This window comes from Chelonoidis abingdonii, chromosome 16 (assembly GCF_003597395.2).
Source record: "Chelonoidis abingdonii isolate Lonesome George chromosome 16, CheloAbing_2.0, whole genome shotgun sequence".
Classification (NCBI taxonomy): Eukaryota; Metazoa; Chordata; order Testudines; family Testudinidae; genus Chelonoidis; species Chelonoidis abingdonii.
The window spans coordinates 18,151,516-18,174,960 of NC_133784.1; the positions used below are offsets into that span (position 1 = coordinate 18,151,516).

Below are 23,445 nucleotides of genomic sequence, written 5' to 3' on the forward strand. Positions count from 1 at the left end.
CTGGGACAGCAGGGGTGTGTGGCGAGGAGCCCAGGGCTGGGACAGGGGCAGCCAAAATTTTTTTTGCTTGGGGCGGCAAAAAACCTAGAGCTGGCCCTGTCTTGGGGCTCCTCAAACTTGACATGTAGTGCAAACAAGGCTTCTGGCTTTGTAACCAGAAGCCCTTTAAAGCCAATCTGTGTCATCTTCACTGTGTTCCTCTCCCAGGCAGCCTGGAGAACCAACTCCACTGGTTTACTGGGAATTTGGTTGGGTTATTGCCCAGAGCTGATAAACACTCCTGGTACCGACATGCATTTCAATAACACTCTCCTATGTTAACTTACCAACACTTGGCCAGTACTGAGGAAGGAACAACTCATGAAGTTAGCAGTATGCATTCATGCACACACTTGCACACCAAGACACCAGATGTGTTTGCATGAGTACCTGTCCAGTTAAGTGCCTCACTGTCCGTGGGCATGTACCAATATCTGATCTGTGTGCATGCATCTGGAACTGGCACACTCAAATATTTACGTGTGCTTAACTCTGGCCCAGGATAGTCACTAGCTGCCCTCCAGGCTCTAGGAATGGGTTATAAGCAATTTATAAGAACATTAGTAAAAATACTTCCCAGATTAAGCTAAAATCAGCTTTTGTAAAAGCAAACATTCTCTGGTGTGTAAGAACAGTTAACACACAGTCCATCCAATAGCAATATATTACAAAGTTCTACATTAACAGAAGGGAGGATGGGTTACTTAGCTGAAGTGTAAATACATTTCAGAAACTGAGATCTGTTAATTAGTTTCTGTATGTAAATAAATACAATACTAGGAAACTTTGTAGCTACAATGCAGTTTTTGTCTTTACATTCCCTGCCTGGAGATCATTAATCTCTTGGGATATCAAATTAGTTAGTTAGTTAGTACCCATTACGCCTCTGGCGTTTAGGGCAGCAGCGAAGCTCCTCCACTCCTGTCTGTTTCTGGCAAGTCTTTCAATGGTTCCCCGGCTGTGCCCCAGGTTTTTCAGCTCAGCTTCCACAGCGCTTTGCCATGTTTTGTTTTCAGGAGGCCTCATTTTCGCTTGCCTTCAGGTGTCCATCTTATTGCTACTCTGGTGATGGAATCAGTTTCTATCTGAAGCACATGGCCAATCCATCTCCAACACCTCCTGGTAATGATGGTGCTCATATCTTCTTGGCTGCACTATGTGAAAAGGTCTGACGCAGATTGGAATTAAGAGTTTGGACACGTCATACTTGATGTCAAGGCTAAGGGTCAAATCTGAAACTACCTTGTAAATTTCAGGATGTTTATGTTCCCAGTGACAGGCCATCAGCTCTGAGGAGGAGTTCCAGGTCTACTGTCCGACACCCAGTCTCCAAATGGTCTACACACATGGCAAACAATCACAACTTGAGGGGACAAGGAGCACGCTGGGTTAATGTGTTAGCGTTCTCCAGACAGAAAGCTGGATACAAACCCTGTCTCAGGTATGGGGATTACAGTCCTCAGTAAGTGTTTATGCATATCATAAAACTCCCACATAACTTAGCAAGATCAGGCTTCTCTCTTCCAAGGAGGCCTCTAACTGGAGGACCACAGGGTGTCAGAGCCTAGAGCTGGGAATGGGGAGGGCAGCAGGCTAGGATGACAGAGCATCAGCAAGGCTTCCTTGTGAGGGGAAAGGCTGACTTGACCTGCTGATGTTAGGCCTGGCTATGGACCAAGTGCTATTGGCTTGATGCTTTTATGAGGAAGCATTTCCTCCCCTCTGAAATAAATCATCTCTTTGTGTCCAATTATTTCTAATGCTCCAGGAGTCCTTTGAGGGTAGCTACCCTAACCCTGATTTTGGGCCCCACAGAATCATAGATTATTAGGGTTGAAAAGGACCTTGGGAGATCATCTAATCCAACCCCCTGCTCAAGGCAGGACCAATTCCCAAATTGCCCCCTCAAGGACTGAACTCACAACCCTGGGTTTAGCAGGCCAATGCTCAAACCACTAAGCTATCCCTCTCCAGGGCTGGCTGTGGCATCCCCAAAGCCTCTCTGACCTAGATATTAGCTCTCCCTCTAGAGGGCTGCCTATGTTCAAGGTGGCGTTAGGGCCTCTCCTGCCCTGAGGACTCCTCAATCATTAAACAACAGCTCCCTATAGCTGACAGAGGAGCAGGACAATCCTGACCCCTGGGCCAGCGGTGTCATTACTTACAGTTTCTGGCACTGTTGGGGCCAGTCCCACCTGCTCTCCTCCCCTGCCAATGCCTGATGATGGACATTTTCTCTGCCTGTAATACAAACTCTGCCTCCCTTCTTCACTCCAAACTCCCTAGAGCTGCAAATGGGCCAAAAGGCCATTTGCTAAATTCAACTGCTGCTCAACTGAGTGCTGTGTTTTGATCTGTAAAGTCTGCGGTAGCTGCAAGCCCAGCCTCAGCACTGAGCATTTTAATCTTCAGATAGAAGTTGGGGAACCTATAATTAGATCTGAGTTCAGGAAGGACTAGTCCTGCTGCCCTGCAAAGTGAGAGGTTGAAGATCTCTGTTCTTGTGTCTTGGACACCTGCACAGCCGGATAAAAAAGCAGTGAAAACAAGGTTCATTAGCAGCATCCTCTGGGGACAGAGGCCATTGAATGCCTGTTAATTTAACTGACTGAGAGTTCTGCAAAGCACTCTGAAAAATCAAGGCGATCCCAGGAAAACAATGCAGGATCCTTGTCAGCCACTGACAGAAATAAACCCAGTTTCATTGACACCACAATTAGGCACGATGGAAGGACCCTGGAAAGACATGAAAGGACTCTGAAGCTGGGTTCCCAAACAGGTGTGGAACATGGACCACCCAGGACCCAACCTGTAACTTGTGAAAAGAGGTGACCCCCAGCCACTACAGAGTGACCCCAATCTGTTTGCAGGCAGAAGTTATTCAGCTAGAGACATCTCAACAGCCATCTGTGCAAGGAGCCCTTTGTGAAGTCAGTTTCCTTAGTGTTTGCCCAGGAGATGGCTCTGGAATGCTGCCTGGGGAAGCAGCAGGCACATGTAACAGCGCACCAGCTCATGCAGCTTTCCGTGCTGCTCAGCATGCAGCTGTCAGCAGTACGTTCGTGCCTGGCCTGACCCTGACTCAGGTCTCAGGTCCCAGTTCTGGGCTCTCACCTCCAGTTATTGTCTCATACTGTGGGGAGGACACCTAGCGCCACACCTCCTCTGACCCATTCTTTGCTCCGCTTCATCTGCCAGCACTAGCACGACTTTCCAGTGAGTGCTTCCAGGGGCTCCACTGTATCAGTTTTACACCATGTAAGTGCTCTGATCCCATTGGCGTTACTCCTGATTCACAGCAGGGCTAGCACCTTCAGCCTTAGGCCCAAAGACTGTATTGCTCCTTCCAGGTAATAAGTTCAGTGACAAGGATATCTCTGTCATTCTCCTTAGTCCTGCCCTTAACTCACGCCCATGCCTAGGGTGACCAGATGTCCCAATTTTATAGGGACAGTCCCGATTTTTGGGTCTTTTTCTTATATAGGCTCCTATTACCCCCCACCCCATCCCGATTTTTCACATTTGCTGTCTGGTCACCCTACCCAGGCCACAAATCCTGGCGTCCCCGGATCTTCCTATTGGTAAGTCACAGCTGTCTAGGATCCTCCTGGAGTTTACCCCTCCCTGAGCAGGCTCAGCTGACACCCTTAGTTGCCCCCCTCTGTGCTGGTATCATTTCCCACTTCTATGACTGCAATTCCCTTCCTGTGTTCTTCCAAAATCCCTGCTTCAGGAGGTGGCTGCAGTCAGACTAGTCTCCTGCTCTCAGAAATGAGAGCTTAGCCCTTCAGCCCATTTGGCACCACACAGACCATCTGCCCTTCCCAGACAGCTCTGCAGCCAATTCCACATGGCTCTTGGGAGTTCAATGCTCCCAGGGACTTACTCCCGCCTTTGGTCTTCAGTACCCTCCTGGTCTGGTACTGACCTGCCCTCTGGCTCATCATTCAGCTCCCTATACAGCAGCTGCTAGTGACTCTTTCATTTGTATAACTTCATGTACCTGGAATTCTTTCACTGTTGAGACATTGGGCCCAATTCCCCAATCCCCGCTAAGGTCAGTGGAGTTGCACTGGGGGAACCATCTAAGTGAGATGGGAAGCAGCCTGTAAAGTCACCCTAAGACATTTCCCTTCTCTGCAGCCTGTCGCTGACTCTCCCAGCTGTTTGGGCTCGGTGTCTGAAGGACACTGCCTACTAGAATGGATTGTGCAGTGATTTCCAAAGAGCTGACAGAGAAATCGGGATTGGAATCAAAGCATTGGACAGAAATGTACATGACACATTTCTGACGGGCCGTGGGACATTGCTTCCCCAGTGCAGTCATTTATACATGCTTTCTCCAGCTCTCTACTGGGTCAGACCTGAAGGCCAAGCCCCTGTTTTTCTGAGGCTACCATGTTCTTTCTGTTCCCCTGCCCCTGCCCCTGCAGACTGCTAGCTAATGCCACCATCCTAGACCTTTCCCTAAGGTGAGAGGGGGCGCTGCTTGCTCTGAGTACAAGGCAATGTTATACCCTGGCAGGAACAAGCCAGCCCAGTGGGAGGTAGGAGTGAGGTGGAAGGGGTGCTTACCTCCTGCTCTCTCACTTGCTGAGCTTCAGTGACTGCCTTGCTTGCTTTGCTCTCTGCTTCTGCCTTCATAGCCATGCTTTTCCCCTTTGGCAATGCACTTTCAGGAACTTTGGGAGCCTGACCAGGAAGTTTTGTCAGTGGCTTTTCTTCTGAGAGGGCAAGGGGCTTGTTCTCTTGCACCATGGCCTGTAGCTTGCTCTGCTCTGAAGTCCTGAGATGTTTTCCTTGGACAAGGTTCCTGTCCTGGGGAGTGAATGTTTCTGACTTTTGAGCTGTTACAGGCTGAGGGCCTCCTCTATGCTGACCAGCTCCCCCTGGTTGGTGTCGAGGGGATCCTGTTGGCTGCTGCTTTGGAGTAGGTAGTGGCATTGGAGCAGGGTCTCCTAGGCTTCCTTCTAGCAGCCTCTGAGTTTGGCAGTTCAAACACAGCCATTCATTTTTCTGCAAAACAGTGAAAGAAAATACCATCCTTAAGTTAGTGAGCTTTCCACTGCTGGTCTCTGTGGAGTGTGTAGTTCTGCCAGAGTTCAGAGGGGCAGAGAATTCAGATTGCAGCTGAACCAGAGGCAAAACCAGCTCTAGGGAGCAGAGAGAAATGTGTCCCAGAGAGTCCAGAGAAGGGGCAGGGAATCTCAGAAACCACTGAGGCGGGTGAGGATTCCTGTGACTCTGTAACACAGGGAAGCAGGGTGCTTCCAAGTATGGGAGGGGCTGAGATTAGCTCCTTTCCAGCAGAAAGCAACATGCCCTCAGGCGCAGAAACAGGAGAGGTGTTGTCAGTGATGAAAGAAACTGTCCCACTTGTTAGCTGCAGTGAACAAGAGACAGAAGAACCCTTCCTAGGGAGCACAGAGAAAATGTGTCTTAGGTGGGGGCCCAGAGGAGAAAACTATGGAAGGAATAGTGGGGTACAGGAATGTCTCATTACTGGTCACTTGGGGCAGGATGCCCAGGACACTAGGAGGATTGCTGGGTCAGCATCTGTGCACCCAGGCACTCAGCCTGTGACCCAGGTTTTGAGAAGGAACTGTGTACCTGACGTCCTGGAGGGGAGCAGTCACACAGCTGATTTCTCAGGGACAGACAAAGGGGTGGTGGAGGGTACTCCAATCCAGGTCCCAATTTTTCAGGATGCTATTTCTGATAAGTTTTTGGAAAGTAACTGTGTCTCTTTAAATCAAGATGCAGCTCCAATGCCTGTGATAACAGAGGAGTTGGGTCCAGGAAATTGCCAGGTGGTAGTTTGCCAGAATACAAATGATCCAACTGACAGACAAGGGGATGTTTTTCCCCCAGCTGGTGAGACACAGAGAGCAGTTATGGGAAAGTTGCTGGGAAAAGGTGCATCTGATCAAAGGGTGCCCAGAGAGCACAGATCGCAACCCTCTAGGGGACAGGGAAGGACTCAATGCTGGGATGGGGAAACAGAGGGTAACCCCAAAATGGGAGCTGGATTTTCTGCATATGTACAGTCCTGGGATGGGGAGACCACTCCCCAAAGGGTCAACCAATGTGCAGGATCCCCCTGAACACCAATCTTGCCAGACCCTAAGGCACCAAAATGCCAAAAGCATGATTAAGAATCCACGCAAAGGGAAACATTGGAGGGAAAGAAAAGCCAGTGACTAATTACATGGGAGAGAGTCAAAGGACACCATGGGTAATGAACAAACTAACCTCAAACTACACTATCTAAACAGAGGCCATGGTATCATAAAGATGCTTGTAAACACCCAGCTGTGATAAAAAATTGGTATTAATGTCACATTTTGAGGATTTATATTTATATTTTATACTGCTCAGTAGACCCCTGGACCGTATAATCTCATAGACAGTCTGCCATTCCAACACTCGGAATGATTATGTACCAGCATTTGTTATCTCAGGTAGAGGTTTCCCAAACACTTCAATCAAAATGAAGCAATAAATCAAGTTTATTAACTAGAAAAAGATAGAATTTAAGTGACTATTAAGGATATTTAATAATCATTATTAAATATTTAATACTTTTCAATTGTATTCTGTTGTTTAACAGTGCAATTAAAATGTAATTAATTGCGATTCATTTTTTTAATTGTGATTCATATTTTGAGATAATCATGTGAGTTAACTGCAAATAATCAACAGCCCTAAAAGTGATACATTAAACAGTAAGAAGTCACCAGGATCAGATGGTATTCACCCAAGAGTTCTCAAGGAACTCAAATATGAAATTACAGAACTACTAACTGTGGTTGTAACCTATGGCTTAGATCAGCTTCTGAAACCAGATGACGGGAGGACAGCTAATGTAACTTCTATTTTTAAGAAAAGCTCCAGAGGTGATCCTGACAATTAGAGACTGGTAAACCTAATTTCAGTACCAGGCAAATTGGTTGAAACTATAGTAAAGCAGGTTTAAAACAAACAAAAGGAAGTATTTCTTCACACAATGCACTGTCATCCCATGGAACTCTTTTGTCAGAGGATGTTGTGAAGGCCAAGACTATAACAGGGTTCAAAAAAGAACTAGATAAATTCATGGAGGATAGGTCCATCAGTGGCTATTAGCCAGGTTAGGCAGGGTTGGTGTCCCTAGCCTCAGTTGTCAGAAACTGGGAATGGGCGACAGGGGATGGATCACTTAATGATTACCTGTTCCGTTCATTCCCTCTGGGGCACTTGGCATTGGCCACTGTTGGAAGACAGGATATTGGGCTAGATGGACTTTTTGTCTTACCCAGTATAGCCATTCTTGTGTTCTTAAAGAACAGAATTATCAGACACATAGATGGCCACGATTTGTTGGGGAAGAGTCAGCTTGGATTTTATAAAGGGAAATCATGCCTCACCAATCCATTAGAATTCTTTGAGGTGTGAACAAGCATGTGGACAATGGTGATCCAGTGGATATAGTGTGCTTGGACTTTCAGAAAGTCTTTGACAAAGTCCCTCACCGAAGTCTCTTAAGCAAAGTAAGCAGCCATGGAATAAGAGGGAGGGTTCCTTCATGGATCAGTAACTGGTCAAAAATAGGAAACAAAGGGTATAACAAAATGCTCAGTTTTCACAATGGAGAGGGTAAAGAGTGGGATCCCCCAAGGATCTGTACGGGAGAGGGGGGATAAAATTTGCAGACAAAATTACTAGGGCTGTCAAGCGATTAAAAATTAATCTTGATTAATTGTGCGATTAATCGCGCTGTTAAACAATAATAGAATGACATTTAAAAATATTTTTGGCTGTTTTCTACATTTTCAAATATATTGGTTTCAGTTACAATGCAAAATACAAAGTGTACAGTGATCACTTTAAATTTATTTTTATTACAAATATTTGCATTCTAAAAAACAAAAGAAATAGTATTTTTCAATTCACCTAATACAAGTGCTGTAGTGCAATCTCTTTATCATGAAAGCTGAACTTTCAAATGTAGAATTATGTACAAAAAATACCTACATTCAAAAATAAAACAATGTACAACTTTAAAGCCTATAAGTCCACTCAGTCCTACTTCAGCCAATCACCCAGACAACACGTTTGGTTACAATTTACGGGAGATAATGCTGCCCACTTCTTGTTTACAATGTCACCTGAAAGTGAGAACAGGTGCATGGCACTGTTGTAACCGGCATCACAAGATATTTATGTGCCAGATGTGCTGAAGATTCATATATCTCTTCACGCTTCAACCACCATTCCAGAGGACATGCATCCATCCTGATGATGGGTTCTGATAACAATCCAAAGCAGAGAGGACTGACACGTTCATTTTCATCAGAAGGTTGATTTTATTTTTGGTGGTTCAGGATCTGTAGTTTCCGCATCTGAGTGTTGCTCTTTTAAGACTTCTGAAAGCATGCTCCACACCTCATCCCTCTCAGATTTTGGATGGCACTTCAGATTCTTAAACCTTGGGTCAGGTGCTGTAGCTATTTTTAGAAATCTCACATTGGTACCTTCTTTGTGTTTGTCAAGTTTGCAGTGAAAGTATTCTTAAAATGAACATGTGCTGGGTTATCATCCAAGACTGCTATAACATGAAATATATGGGAGAATGCAGGAAAAACAGAACAGGAGACATACAGTTCTCCCTCAAGGAGTTCAGTAACAAATTTAATTAACACACTGTTTTTTTAATGAGCATCATCTGCATGGAAGCATGTCCTCTGGAATGGCGGCCGAAGCATGAAGGTGCATATGAATGTTTAGCATATCTGGCACGTAAATACATTGCAGTGCTGGCTACAAAAGTGCCATGAGAACGCCTGTTCTCACTTTCAGGTGACATTGTAAATAAGAAGCAGGCAGCAGTATCTCCCGTATATGTAAACAAACTTGTTTGTCTTAGCAATTGGCTGAACAAGATGTAGGACTGAGTGGACTTGTAGTCTTTAAAGTTTTTATCAACGTTGATTTTTTGTTTTGAGAGTGAGAACGTTCATGTAATAAAGAAAAAATTCAAATTTGTAAGTATACACTTTTCACGCATTGTAATTATTATTTCAACAATTAATTGTTTCCCACTCTACGGTATTCTTTCAGCAAGTTAAAAAACATATGGATTCGTATGAATGGACTATAAGGTGGATCGAAAGCCGACTAGACTGTCGGGCTCAATGGGTAGTGATCAATGGCTCATGTCTAGTTGGCAGCCAGTATCAAGTGGAGTGCCCCGGAGGTTGGTCCTGGGGCCGGTTTTGTTCATATCTTCACTAATGATCTGGAGGATGGCGTGGATTACACCCTCAGCAAGTTGCAGATGACACTAAACTGGGAGGAGCGGTAGATAAACTGGAAGGTGGGGATAGGATACAGAGGACCCAGAGAAAATTGGAGGATTGGGCTAAAAGAAATCTGATGAGCTTCAACAAGGACAAGTGCCAGAGTCCTGCACTTAGGATGGAAGAATCCCAGGCATTGCTACAGACTAGGGACCAGACTGGCTAGGCAGCAGTTCTGCAGAAAAGGACCTGGGGATTATAGTGGATGAGAAGCTTGATATGAGTTAACAGTAATTTCTTTGTTGGCAAGAAGGCTAATGGCATGTTGAACGGCATTAAGTAGGAGCACTGCCAGCAGATCAAAGTGAAGTGATTATTCCCCTCTATTTGGCACTGATGAGGCCACATCTGGAGTATTGTGTCCAGTTTTGGGCCCTCAACTACGAAAGGATGTGGACAAATTGGAGAGAGGTCCAGCAGAGGGCAACAAAAATGATCAGGGGGCTGGGGGTTATGAGGAGAGGCTAGGGAACTGGCTTGTTTAGTCTGCAAGAAGAGAAGGGTGAGGGGTGGATTTGATAGCAGGCTTCAACTACCTGGTTCCAAAGAGGATGGAGCTAGGCTGTTCTCAGTGGTACCTGATGACAGAACAAGGAGTAATGGTCTCAAGTTGCAGTGTGGGAGATCTAGGTTGGAAATTAGGCAACACTATTTCACTAGGAGGGTAGTGGTGAAGCCCTGGAATGGGTTACCTAGGGAGGTGGTGGAATCTCCATTCTTAGAGGTTTTTAAGGCCCAACTTGACAAAGCCCTGGCTGGGATGATTTAGTTGGTGTTGGTCCTGCTTTGAGCAGGGGGTTGGACTAGATGACCTCCTGGTATCTTCCAACACTAATCTTCTATGATTCTATGATAAAGAGATTGCACTACAGTACTTGTATGAGGTTCAATTGAAAAATACTATTTCTTTTGTTTATCATTTTACAGTGCAAATATTTGTAATCAAATCTAATAATATAAAGAGAGCACTGTACACTTTGTATTGTGTTCTGGGTGTCACTAAACCTCCAACTGCTAGAAACTGAGACTGGATGATGGGATGGATCGTTCAACACTGTCCTGTTCTGTTCATTCCCTCTGGCTACTGTCAGAGACTGGATACTGGCTAGAGGAACCACTGAGCTGACCAAGTACTGCTGTTCTTATGTTTGCAGGGCACAGTTAAGGTTGTTTGAAAGCCTTAGCAGTACATTTTCATACTTTCAAATGCTGTGTTTTCTTTGAATTTTAACTAGGGCTGTCACATGATTTAAAAATTAATCACTATTATTCATGAAATTAAAAAAAAAACCATGATTAATCATAACTGTAATTTCACTGTTAAAGAATAACAGAATGCTATTTATTTAAATATTTTTGGAAGTTTTCTACATTTTCAAATATATTGATTTCAATTACAACACAGAATATGAAGTGTACAGTACTCACTGTATATTATTTTTTTTATTTCAAATATTTGCACTATAAAAATGATAAACACAAGAAATAGTATTTTTCAGTTCACCCCAGACAAGTACTGAAGTGCAATCGCTTTATTGTGAAAGTGCAATTTACATATTACAAAATTTTACAATTTACCAGTCTGCTTGTGCAGCTCAGGGGCAGCTTTTGGAAAATAACTAGCATTTGCTGGTCTGTCTGATTCAGACCTTGCTGTTGCATCTGGGGAACAAGTCACTTATTTAAAGGAATTTTGCCTTAATGAGAGACCACCCTTCTGGGAGGCTCTTGCACTGAATGCTGGATGTGTCTGCAGACCTAGAGATGGAGATGAGGTGTTACAACTTCTTCTATCTCTGGTTCCTTTCCCAGCACAAATGCCTGGCCTGGATGGGCTAGGAGAGGTGCTTGCAGACACACCTTGCTCTAATACATCAATTGGTCAATAGCTCCCTTCATACCTGGAGCTAATCCTAACCATTTATTAATCCCAGATGCTTCATTCTGGCTTCCAAGTGTGTCACAGCTCTCTGGTACTTGCTTTCTTGAAATCACACTGCTCCCGGCCACCGCCAGGACAATCACTATCCAGGGCACAGTCATGTGTCTGCTGAAAGCCGTGCACTCATGGGAAAGCTGAAAGGTGTCCTTTTACAGAGTATTAAGCAAGAGAGGCCAGCTATCTCACAGGGAGCCTGTGTAATGACACTGAAAGCTTAGAGTCTGTAGTGATGCTAGTAGGAGGGCCAGGTTAGGATTTAGGGACACTAGGCACCCGAGCAGTGTTAGTCAGGGAGCTGGGCAGCCAGAAGGAGCCACAGGGTCTGTCTGCTTCCAGCAGCCTCGAAAAAGAATCTTTATAAGGATTAGAGCTGAATCCTGTCTCCTCTCTGCCATGCACAGAGGCTGCAGGATCCTGTGGCATGCATCACACGTCACATCTGAAAACCAGCTACTTTTCCTCCCCTGACATGTACCCTCCTCATGGGTGGTGGGTGAACCCCAGCTTTGGGGAGACTAGCCCACCAGCCCCATCCCTTCTGCCCAAGGCCCCACCCCCCTGCATGCCAGAGCCCCGAACCTCTCCACCCCTGTAAAAGGAGAAGCCCTGATTGGCCCCCATGACTGGAGGAGCTCCAGCCCACCTGCCCACCCCCACCACATTGGGCTGATTCTCCTTTGCTGGCCCCCCTGCCCCTTCCCCCCATGAGCACCAGGCCAAGCCTCTAGCCCCCCCGAGTGCTGGGCCGGCCCCAGCGTCAGGTCGAACTGCCAACTCCCAACCCTCCTCCCGCCCCCAAGCACTAGGCCTGTCCAGCACTGGGTTGGTTCCCTGGGCGCCAGCCCTTCCCGGCTCTGAAGTCCCTGTCTTGGCCGAGCCACTGCCCCCCACCAGTGCCGGGCTGAGCTGCCGGCTCCCCCAGTGCTAGTTCCTTCTGCCCCTGAAGGCATCCTCCAAGCTGCTGGCCCCAGAGTGCTTTGGAGGAGGCAGTGGGGATCTCAGGGAAGGGTGGCTTCAGGTGTGGAGTGGCTAAGTCTTCCCTGGCCTATTATATCCGCTTCCCATGACCCTCCTCCAGCGGGGGACCACCCTCCCTCATTCTGAATAAGCAGGTAGATCTGCTTGTCATGTTCTCTGACACACATTTGCAAATGTGCATGTTTGATAGAAATCTCTTCCCATTTTGCTCATCTCAATGGTAGGAAGTACAAAGCATGATGCCAAGTGACTTTCCCATCTGTTTCTCTTCTCATTTGTGCTGAGAGGTGCTCCTGCTTTTCTGAAGCATGGGGTGGCATATCCTCTGGAAGATCCCTCCCCTGCCTGAGTACTGAGCCCAATTGCTATGGTCTGGGAGGTAATGAGACTTAGGCTCTGTCTACACTGCACTTTTGTTGGTAAAACTTTATCGGTCAGGGGAGTGAAAAACCCACTCCCCTGACTGACACAAGTTTTACCGATGAAAAGTGATGGTGTAGACAGCGCTTTGTCAGTGGGAGAGGCTCTCCTTCCATCAAAGCTACTGCCCCTCATTGGGAGTGGTTTTATTTTGCTTGCAGGAGAACTCTCTCCTGCCAGCTAAGAGTGGCTACATGGGAGACCTTACGGGGCACCTCTGTAGCAGCACAGTGGTGCCACTGTAAGGTATGCAGTGTAGACATAGTCTTTGGAAATTCACCCCCTGCTGCAGAATTCAGCTTGTGTCCTGAGAATACACGGATGTCTGTTTCCCAGCTCATGCAAGGGTGTCGCCGCCAGATAGAGCAGAGACGACCTGCTGATGCGTGTTCTGCTGTGCTGGGCTCAGCCACAGATCACATGGCACAGAACCTAGGAACTCTGCCCCACTTTGCTGAGCCAAGCAGCTGAGCTTACTTCCCTGACTGAGAAGCACAGTGAGGATTGCAGCTGAGGGAGTGGACCTGGAAGGAAATAACAAGGAGCCAGGGGAATCTGTTCCCAATGAGAATGGCACAGGGTGGAAGGGGTGACTGTCCTGTCCTGACACACTGGAGGTTGCCACCTCAGACTCTGTATCCAAAGGGGATGAGATGGCAGAAGGCTGGTGTTTGTGCATCACACTTTGCAGCAAGCAGCTGAGAATGATCATGCTTTGCTGAAGAATCTCTCCTTGAGCATTTAAGCTCCAAGTTTGAGCTGCCAAGACTTTGGGAGAAATGAACGAACCCAGGATTCTCACACAGCCAGAGCTGCTCATGGCAGGGCTGTGTCGGGGGCCTGAGGAACTGCCCCTCTAAGGTTGCAGTGGGGTATGACACTCTGCACCCCAAAGAAATACCCTGGCATTCCCATATTCACCATATGAATGGGTGGTGTCATTCTAAAAGTCTTGATCTGTTGAACATTAATATCTGTTGGATTATATGTGCTATCGTTGTATGTGGAGTTATGAAGTTTTGTTATGTGCATGTTACTGGAATATGCCTTTCAAGTACAACAATGTAGAGGCCAGACAGTGTTGATTGCCCATTAAGGGGTATCCACACGCTCACATGGACTGTCCCAGGAACTGTGTACAATGGAGACCTCAGAGATAGCATGTACACAATGGACACTGCTTGATGCACATCATAGCAAACGATGTTTCCAGCAAGCTGGAAGAAGCTATAAAAGGGGGAAGTGATATCATTACTTGGCCTCTCTTCTCCCACAACTCAACACCTGTACACACATCTGGAGAACAAAGACTGAACTGGGGAGGTGGTCCCAGGCTGGAAAGGAGTTCCAACCTGTGTATTAAGGATCTTATAGGATCTCATCTATCTCTCATTTGTCTCTCTTCTGACCAGTGCAGGGTGCCATGTTTCCTACAATGACTCCTTTGCAAACAGACTCCAGCGAGTTATCTCCTGATCAGAGCAAGGAGGCCAGGCATTTCTCTTTCCAGGAGCTCATATCAGGTTACCCACCAAGGCGGCACAACCTTCCTGCTATTATTTAATGAGGGTGGAGGGGCATAACTGGGACCCACTCCTGAGAAAGACCTGGAACCACCCATGCCTCAGACTAGGGTGACCAGACATCCCAATAGTAGGGGCTTTGTCTAGAACCCTAGTACCCCTCCTGCCACATCCCAATTTTTCACACTTGCTATTTGGTCACCCTATTTCAAACTGAAGCCAGATCTGGTGTTGGCGAAACACCTAAAAGGGAGCATCCTGCACTTATTAGGTCCAGGGAAAAACTGCTTCCGGGCTTAGAGACCCATAGCTTTTTAAGAGCAGAAGGGACCATCATGCTCATCTAGTCTGACCTCCTGCATCATACAGATCATGTATTTCCCCTTGTGATTCCTGCATCTAGTCTGTCAACCTGCGGTTGAACTATGGTCTCTCTCTCTCTCTTACAAAGACACCCAGTCGTGACTCAAAGCAATGGAGAACCCATCACATCCCTGGGGAGCTGCTCCTGGTCAGTTGTCCTCACTCTTAAAACCCTGTATCTTATTTCCAATTTGAATTTTTCTGTCTTCAACATCCATAACTTCTTAGTGTGCCTTCTGCCTGTTAGGTAACTACACAGGAGTCATTAATCTATGGCTCACAGGGTATGTCTCTGATGCAGCTGAGATGTGATGGCAGTGCATGGAGATGGACCTGTGCCAGCTGAACTCTAGCTAGCGAGCTAACAGTAGCAGAGAGAATGCCATGACGGACACAGGCTTTAGCAGACGCTGCACAAACCCACCTGATTCCCCTGGTACACGCTTGTGCAGCCAATGCTGAAGCCATACCACTGCATCCTCCTCACATATATGTTTAACCAACTAGCTAGAGAACAGCTAGCACAGTTTCATCCACATGAGCTGAAAATTACATGCCCAGCTGCAATGTAAAGGTACCTATAACCAAGTTGTCTTTCAGTTGTCTCTTTGATAGGACTGACTGAGCTCCTTTGGTCTCTCACTGGAAGGCGTATTTTCCAGCTCTCAAAAAAACAGTTGTGCTTTTTCTCTGGACCCTCTCCAATTTTGCAATAGCTTTTTAAAAGTATGGCTAACAGAGCTGTACCCAGTAACCACGAATGGTCTCACCAGTGCTGTGTGCAGAGGAAATATCACACCCTACTCCTTAACATTTCCTGCCTTATACACCTACAGTCATGATAGCCCTCTGAGGGTACGTCTACACTGCACGATTATTTCGAATTAGCTTAAACCGATATTACAAAACAGATCTAATAAAATCGGTTTAGCGCGTCCACAGTGGGATCCCGAAATCGATTGTTGGCGTCCATGGTCCAAAGCTACATCGATTTCAGGAGCGGTGCACTGTGGTAGCTGTTCCTCAGCGATCTCCATAGTCCCACTTCCGTGGTGACAGCACAGTGCCTTGATGGGGCAGAAAACACTGCCCCGGGTGGTGCTGTACGCCTCACCCCTCCCTTTGTGAAGGCAGCAGACAACCCTGGCGCCTTTTTTCGCGGAGTGCATTTGACAAACGCCATAGCACAGCCAATCTTTCCCTTTTTTTTTTCAGTGGTGGTGGGGGAATTGAAACTGAGGGCTGTTCCCTTAACCACGCCAGACACTGTGTTTACCCCCTACAGACTTAGAGAGCTCAGCAGAATGCAAATACTTTTTCAGCGACTGCTGTGGACTGTGATAGCTGGAGTCCTCAGTACCCCCTCCCTCCCTTCTGAGTGTCCATTTGAGTCTCTGGCTTCCGTTACGCTTGTCACCACAGCGCTGTGATCCTGGAAGTTTTTATTCAACGGCTTTGCATTTCTGTTCTGTAACGGGAGCTGGATACACAGATTTTGTCCTCCCATACAGCGACTCAGACTAGTTACTCCACGTACGGTCTATGCTGGAGCTCTTGTCGATTTCAACTGCATCGCCAGCCCTGCTGATCAGACCCACGCTGGGGCAACACAGGAATGTAATCAAAGTTCGCGCGGGGCTGATCCTGTTTACCCTGCCGCGCATCGAGTTTCAGGATTGCTGTCCAAGCCGGTCAGTGCTGCACTCTGGGATGCCGCCCGGGGCCAATTAACGCGCATTTCCGATCCACATGAACCCTAATTCCGAGTTATCACTTCATCGAATTTAGCGCTACTCCTCTCGTTTTGGGCAGGAGTTTCCGAAATCGATTTAAGGAGCCGTTTAACTCGATATTAATGACGACGTCGTGTGAACGGATACAGCGTTAAATCGGTATATCGGCCATTAAACCGATTTAAAGTCGCAGTGTAGACCTGGCCTCAGTCACAGCACTGTGCTGGGAGCTCATCTTCACTTGGTTACCTCAATGTCTTTTTCAGTCACTGATTTCCAGGATGCAGCCCCCATCTGACGTAAGTATGGCCTACACTCTTTGCTCCTAAATGCATGACCTTGCTTTGGCTTGTATGAGGCTGTATGCTATGTGATGGCACCCTTTTTACCAGGTAATCTATCATATCATTCTGTATCAGTGATTACCATCATTATTAACAGCCCCTCACCCCCCCTCTCTGTGTTATCTACAAACCTTTTCATCAATGATTTTATATTTTCTTGTAGACTTTAACCCCAACCCTGCCTTGTCTACACTAGACTTAGAATGTGTTTGTTAGACTATAGCAGCTAACGCTTTCTAACAACACACCTTTTGATCCTAATCAAGACAAAGCCACAGTGCCTGTGCAGTGAATGACACTGATTTCCTTACTGATACTCTAGGCACAATTCAAACTGCACTTGGTTAAAGTGCTCACACCCCTCCATTTTCCCCTAATGGTTCCTAACATTCTGTTCGCTTTTTTTGACGACCGCTGCACATTGAGTGGATGTTTTCAGAGAATTATCCACAGTGACTCCCAGATCTCTTTCTTGAGTGGAAACAGCTAATTTAGACTCCATCATGTTGTATGTATAGTTGGGATTGTGTTTTCCAGTGTGCATTACTTTGCATTTACTTTCTTATATCACTTTTGGAACCTTAATAAAAGAACTAATAACTTTATCCAGAAATAAAATTCATGCAGAATATTTTGCTCCATATCATTGTCCTTTCAATATCACACAAATCACTCTCAAACACCTACATACAGTACTTTTTAACTTTCATTTATATTACCTTTGGAAAAATTAGACGCAAACAAACATACGCACTCTTAATATTGTATATCTCATTTCTCACTAAAAAATTATGAAGTCTAATGTAGTTGAGTTTCCCCTCAAACATTCTTCTAAAACATGGAGTAACTAACAAATTAGAGAAGAAATTAGTTTTGGCACTAGCTTAATAAAAAGGAAAGACGAAAACATTTTAAAATGATAATTGGAAAGAAAATATTACAGTAGATTTGCCAACATAAGTTTCCACAACTAAGGGCTTCTGGTTCCACTGTTGAGAGCGCAGAGCAGTGGTTCATTTACTGGTTGCACTGTGCTATAGTATGAAACTCAGGGAGATGCTCCCCAAATGGTGCCTCTGCTCACTGGGGCACTTGCCAGGGAGGCTGGGGGAGCCTAGGTCCTGAGGTGTCAGAAGGACAAAGAGCTCTGGTCTCTACCCCAGAGTCCCATTGGGACCTGTCTCCCCCAGACTCACCAGGCAGGAGAAGATGAAGCCCAGCGCTCAGTGAGAGACTAAAGCGGGGAGGAAAGAAAGAAAGGGGAGAGCCTGGGCATGCAGCCCTGTGATTGGCACACACACAGAGCAGCAGGGCTGTAGGGACGGGAGGCCAACTCAACGCTTAACTTCACACCAAGGGCCTTGGAGGAGCAGCTGTCACCCCCCACCACACTGCCCTGCTCCAGCCATTCACAGTCCCTGGCTGGAGTGGCCAGGCCAGTCCACAGAGGGAGAACCATGCACACTTGTCTCTGGCCCCAGGGCTCCGCACTCCAGACCTAGTGTGCTCCTGCAATGACTTATGGGGCTGCTGGAGCGCCCAGCCGGGGCAGGTTGTAGCCTCCAGCTCTGCTCCTGCTGCCCCCCTGACTCACCAGGCCTCAGCGCCACCCTGATCCCAAGGCACACCAGGCCCTGGCCCTGCTGTGCCACGCGCCCCCTCCAACCATAGCTCCCTGAGTGGTCGCCCACTCCTCTGGCCAGTTCTGATATCAACACCGAGGCAACCGATGTCAACCCAGTTGGTTCGTTTATTTATTTGTTATTTGTTAGTGTTCAGGAATAATTGAATGAATCCTGTGATGTAAAATGCAAATATAAAAAAACTTTACATTTTAAATATTACTATTCGGTGTCAAGGAAATCTCAGGCCACGTCTACACTACGGGATGATATCGAATTAGCTAAAATCGGTTTTATAAAACTGATATTATAAATTCGATTCATGCGGCCACACTAGGCACAGTCATTCGGCGTTGTGCGTCCATGGTCCGAGGCTAACGTCGATTTCTGAAGCGTTGCATTGTGGTAGCTCTTCCTGCTAACTATTCCATTAGTTCCCGCAGTCTCCCCCGACCCTGGAATTCTGGGGTTGAATCATTATTGTCGCGGGTGGTTCTGGTTAAATGTCATCCAGTCATTCTTCCTCCGGGAAAACATCAGCTGACAATCCTTTCGCGCCGTTTTCCTGATGGCCCTGGCGACGCCAGAGCACGGCAACCATGGAAGCCTGTTCAGCTTTTTTTTTCTCCGGCACTTATGTGTTACTGGATGCCGCAGAGAGAGAGGCGTACTCCAGCGCTACCAGCAGCATTCACTTGCTTTTGCATGATAGCAGAGATGGTACGGTCGTTCTGTACCGTCTACTGCCAGAGAAAACTGGCAATAGATGATGGTTATCTTCCCCCTCTGCTTACTGTCCGCTGCTATCATGAAGTGCCCCTGGCTGAAATCGGCCGGGGCGCAACGCCAAAGCAAAATTGGGATTGACTCACTTTTGGAACTGAGTCAATATCGCTCCCTTATGGTTATCTAAAAATAGATTCGTCCTGCTAGAATAAGGGGCAAGTGTATTAGAGGACCAGTGTATCAGAGCACAGCTGTCCTGTCAGTATTCACCAAGTGGGGTGTCCCTGCAAAACCCCACCCGTTGCTTCCCTCCTCCCCCAACCTTCCTGGGTACTGTGCAGTGTCCCCCCCATTGTGTCATGAAGTATTAAAGAATGCAGAATAAGAAAACAGAGACGTGTTAGTAGAATAAAATGAGGTGGAGGCAGCCTCCCGGGGCTATGAACAGTCCAGGCAGTACGGAATCTTTTCTTTACACAGGAAAGGGAGGGGGCTGATGAAGCTCAGGCCCCCAGTTGCTAATGATGAAGACAGTACCAGCCATTCTGTCCATCTACAAAAAAATGGGAGAACTGGGGTCATTCCCATTTTTACCCAGGCGCCCCCGGCCAGCCTCACCTCAGGGCATCCAGGAGCACTCACGGGCTGATTCACGATGGGATATCGGTCATATTGTACCGTCTACCACCAGGAGGGGGAGAGGAGCAGATACTGCTTCTTCAAGCTGCAGGCATCGCGTCTCTACCAGCAGCATTCAGTACACATAGGGTGGACATGAAAGAAGTCAAGAAATGATTTCTTTCCCTTTTCTTTCACCGTGGTGGTGGTGTGGGAACTGAGTGAGCTATCCGATACCCGGCCAGAACACTGGGTTGAACTAGCACGTGGGCAGCTCAGCAAGAATGCAGACTCAGAGACTGCTGGACTGTTGGGATAGCTGAGTCCTCAGTACCCCCTCCATCCAATGAGGCGTCCATTTGAGTATTGGCTTCCCGTACGCTGTCACGCAGCGCTGTTTATCCTGGAGGATTTTTTTTCAACGCTTTGGCCATTTCGTGTTCTGTAAAGCGGAGTCTCGATACAAACAGATTTTGTCCTCCCCATACAGCGGATCAGACTAGTATCTCCCGTACGGTCCATGCTGGAGCTCTTTTTGGATTTGAGACTGCATCGTCCACCCATGGGATCAGACTCCACGCTAGAGCAAACGAGGAATGTAATTTCAAAAGTTCCGGGGCTTTTTCCTGTTTTACCTGCCCGCTGCATCGAGTTCAGATTAGCGTCGCAAGCGGGTCAGTGGATGCACTGTGGGATAGCCGCCGAGTCCAATAACGCGTATTGTTCCGTTCACCACTAAACCGTAATCCGATATGTTAATATCGAATTTAGCGCTACTCCTCTCGTCAGGGTGGAGTACAGAAATCGATTTAAAGAGCCCTTTATATCGATATAAAGGGCGTTGTAGTGTGGACGGGTACAGTGTTAAATCGATTTAACGCTCTTTAAATCGATTTAAACGCATAGTGTAGACCAGGCCTCAGGGACTGGCAAGGAGGCTGCCAGGGACCTGCATCGGTCCACAGACTGGTTGTGGAGAAACACTGCTCTAGCATACAATGGTATTTTATCTTTTCTCTCTGCTTTGCCTACAGGGAGGAGGAAATGGAAGCAGCATCGTGTTCTTAGTCACACAAATATATTTTGTTTCTTAAATGCACATTACTTCCATTTACAAGCCTCTATTCCTTCCTAGGAGCAGCATGGAGAGTGGAAAGGGGAGCTGGTGACTCAGGCGGGGATATGAACAGTAAGTGGAGAACACAAGTATTGGGTCTGGATGTCCTTCTGGTGTGTTTGTGTGTGTGGAGGGAGGATTGATAAATTAACGGAGAGTCTTATGCAGGGAGGATGTATCACAATGTGGAGTGCTCAAAGGGGAGGCCAAAAGTCTCCAAGGGGAGTGGGATGTCTCCACTGAAAGAAGCCCACGGCATGAACACAAAGTGGCCATACCTCTCACAATGAAGATATGGTGGAGACATGCGTGGGAATGACAGCTGGGTGAGGGACCTCTTTGTGTGAATGTGGCTAGGTGTAGCTGGCCACAAGTGGCATCCTCTCCACTCTTCTAGAGGCAGGAGGAGAGCTCTTCTCCAAAGGTTTCAGCCTCAGTGGTTCTTGCCTTTAATGACAGCTCTAAACTGGGATGACGACTTCCACACCCTATCACCCCACAATCTCTCTGCTAGCCAAGATGTGGCATGATGATGCCATTTAACTAGATTTCTCTGTGATAGGTCATTGCCTCCAGACCTGTTACGCTACAGATGTCTACATTAAATGGCATTTCCCTTTGTCAGTTTAAGATTTCAAAGCTCTCTGAGCTGCCAACCCCCAGTGTACTCAGTACCACTGCCACAGCAGAGAGAGAGAGAGAGAGAGAGAGAGAGAGAGAGAGTGTGTGGTGTGTGTGTGTGTGCACGCGCGCGCAAGAGTAAACCTGAGTCTGGCTGGCCCATTTTTTGGGCCAGTTCTTTCTGTCCTCAAATATTCTTGGAAAGGAGGCACTAGGCTGCACACAAGCCCTGACCTTTTCCATATACTGGAGTCCGATTCACTGGCTTCTTGCATTTGCTCCCAGCTCCAGAAATGCACCACAATAAACCCACAGGACTCTCAGAGCTGAGGCCTGAGGCCACCAAATTAAAAAATCTTCCAGGGCTGAGCAGTAAATCCTGCTGGAGTCCTATGGTGCATCTTGCCGGAACCCTCAGCAAGATTCCCTTTGGAGCCCAAGGTCAGCAGCACCCCTTGCGCTGCTGCAGAAGGCACTGGGCAGCATGATGAACTCCCTCTCTGATTGCACCCCATAAAGAAGACACTGCAGCTCTTGTTTGAATTTCGTTTCTAACTGGCCCCAGTTGCTGATACTCTGGTTAACGTCAGAGAATGGGGCAATTAACGCTGCTGAGGAGTTGGCTTTTCAAGAAGCTCCATTAGTTCACGTGCTCCCCCTAAGAAGGAGTAAGCTGTGACCCCAGGAGACTGATGGTGCAGCAGGAATTGGGAGTAAAAATAACGCTCTGAAAATGGAGAAGGTTACCATGGTGATGGGAGTGATAGAAATGGACAAACAGATGCACAAAAGGTTGTGTATTTGGTTGTTGTAGTAATAGAATCTTGTTGTTGTTATGGCAACTGAGTTAATTATTAGGGGATAGCCTAGCCAGTTTTGGCTGGTTTTTGGTTAGTTCAGTGTGTGACAATAAATGGCTGCTTTTAAGGTTTACAGCTCTCTGTGTCTCCAGTGATTTCTTCCTAAAACTGTTGCCCCCAAGGATATAACAACGTGGTGACGAGGGTGGGATATCTGTGCTACCCCAGCAACAGAAGGAAGTAGAAGTTAAGGTACAAAAAAATCCTTTTTGCTGCTGACTGTGCAAACTGAAACTAAAATCATGGCTACACTTAGAAGGCCACTGGAACCTTCCGAGGAGACTATAGTGCAGTGGCATGTATATACTGAGCGTTGCTGAAAGATATAGGTTCCACAAAAAAGACCAGAAAGAAGATGAAACAGTTGTACAATTTGTAGCAACTTTGAGAAAGCTAGCAGAACACTGTGAATTTAAGGAGATACTAAATGATGCCCTACGTGACAGGTTAGTGTGTGGCCTGCACAGTGAAGCTATATGGAAGCGCCTATTGACAGAGGCTCAGCTTACCTTACAGAAGGCTGTTGACATTGAGGTCTCTATGGAACTGGCAACAAAGGAAACGCAATCCATTAGTGCACCCCTAGGGCGCATAAGGTGTCACAAGAACCTACCCACAAAACTGTGCAGAGTCAGGAATGTTATCGCTGTGGTAAGCCAGGTCACCAGGCATCAGAATGCTGGTGTAAGGACCTGGTGTGTTGATACTGTGGCAAAAAGGAACACATTGAGTGTGCCTGTAAACAAAAGAAAAAGAGGCCTGTGGTCTGGCCGACCAAAAAGGGAAATCTGCATACCCTAGAGCAGACCCAGGATGACCAAGGAGATACCTCATCACAAGAAGAAGACCCACTCCACGTTTTGTCTTTGGCAGCAGACTCACATGAATACTAGGTAATCCTGTTGTTGGACGGCAAACCTATACGCATGGAACTGGACACCGGTGCAGCCGTCTCGCAGGTCTCTGAGACTGTGTATAAAGAAAAGCTACAGCATCTTCTGCTTAAGGCAACACAAACAGTTCTGAAGACATATATGGGAGAAGCTGTGCTCATGTTGGGCACTACTGATGTTCAGATGGAGCTCAATGGACAGGCTGCTAAATTGCCACTGTTTGTGGTGAGAGGTAATTACCCAGCCTTAATGGGTAGGTCTTGGCTTAGGAAGATCCAGCTGAATGGAGCAGAAGTGCACTGAATGAC

The 23,445-nt window shown here is 46.9% G+C and overlaps 1 protein-coding gene across 1 annotated transcript in view; it reads right to left on the bottom strand.

The window, feature by feature from the left end:
• The window catches only part of BSN (bassoon presynaptic cytomatrix protein), a 460,947-nt gene that overhangs the window by 93,287 nt on the left and 344,215 nt on the right, over window positions 1-23,445 (bottom strand). Inside the window, exon 4 of the mRNA XM_075072951.1 lies at window positions 4,615-5,055. Coding sequence (XP_074929052.1) covers window positions 4,615-5,055 — 441 coding nt within the window. The remainder of the gene's footprint in view (window positions 1-4,614; window positions 5,056-23,445) is intronic.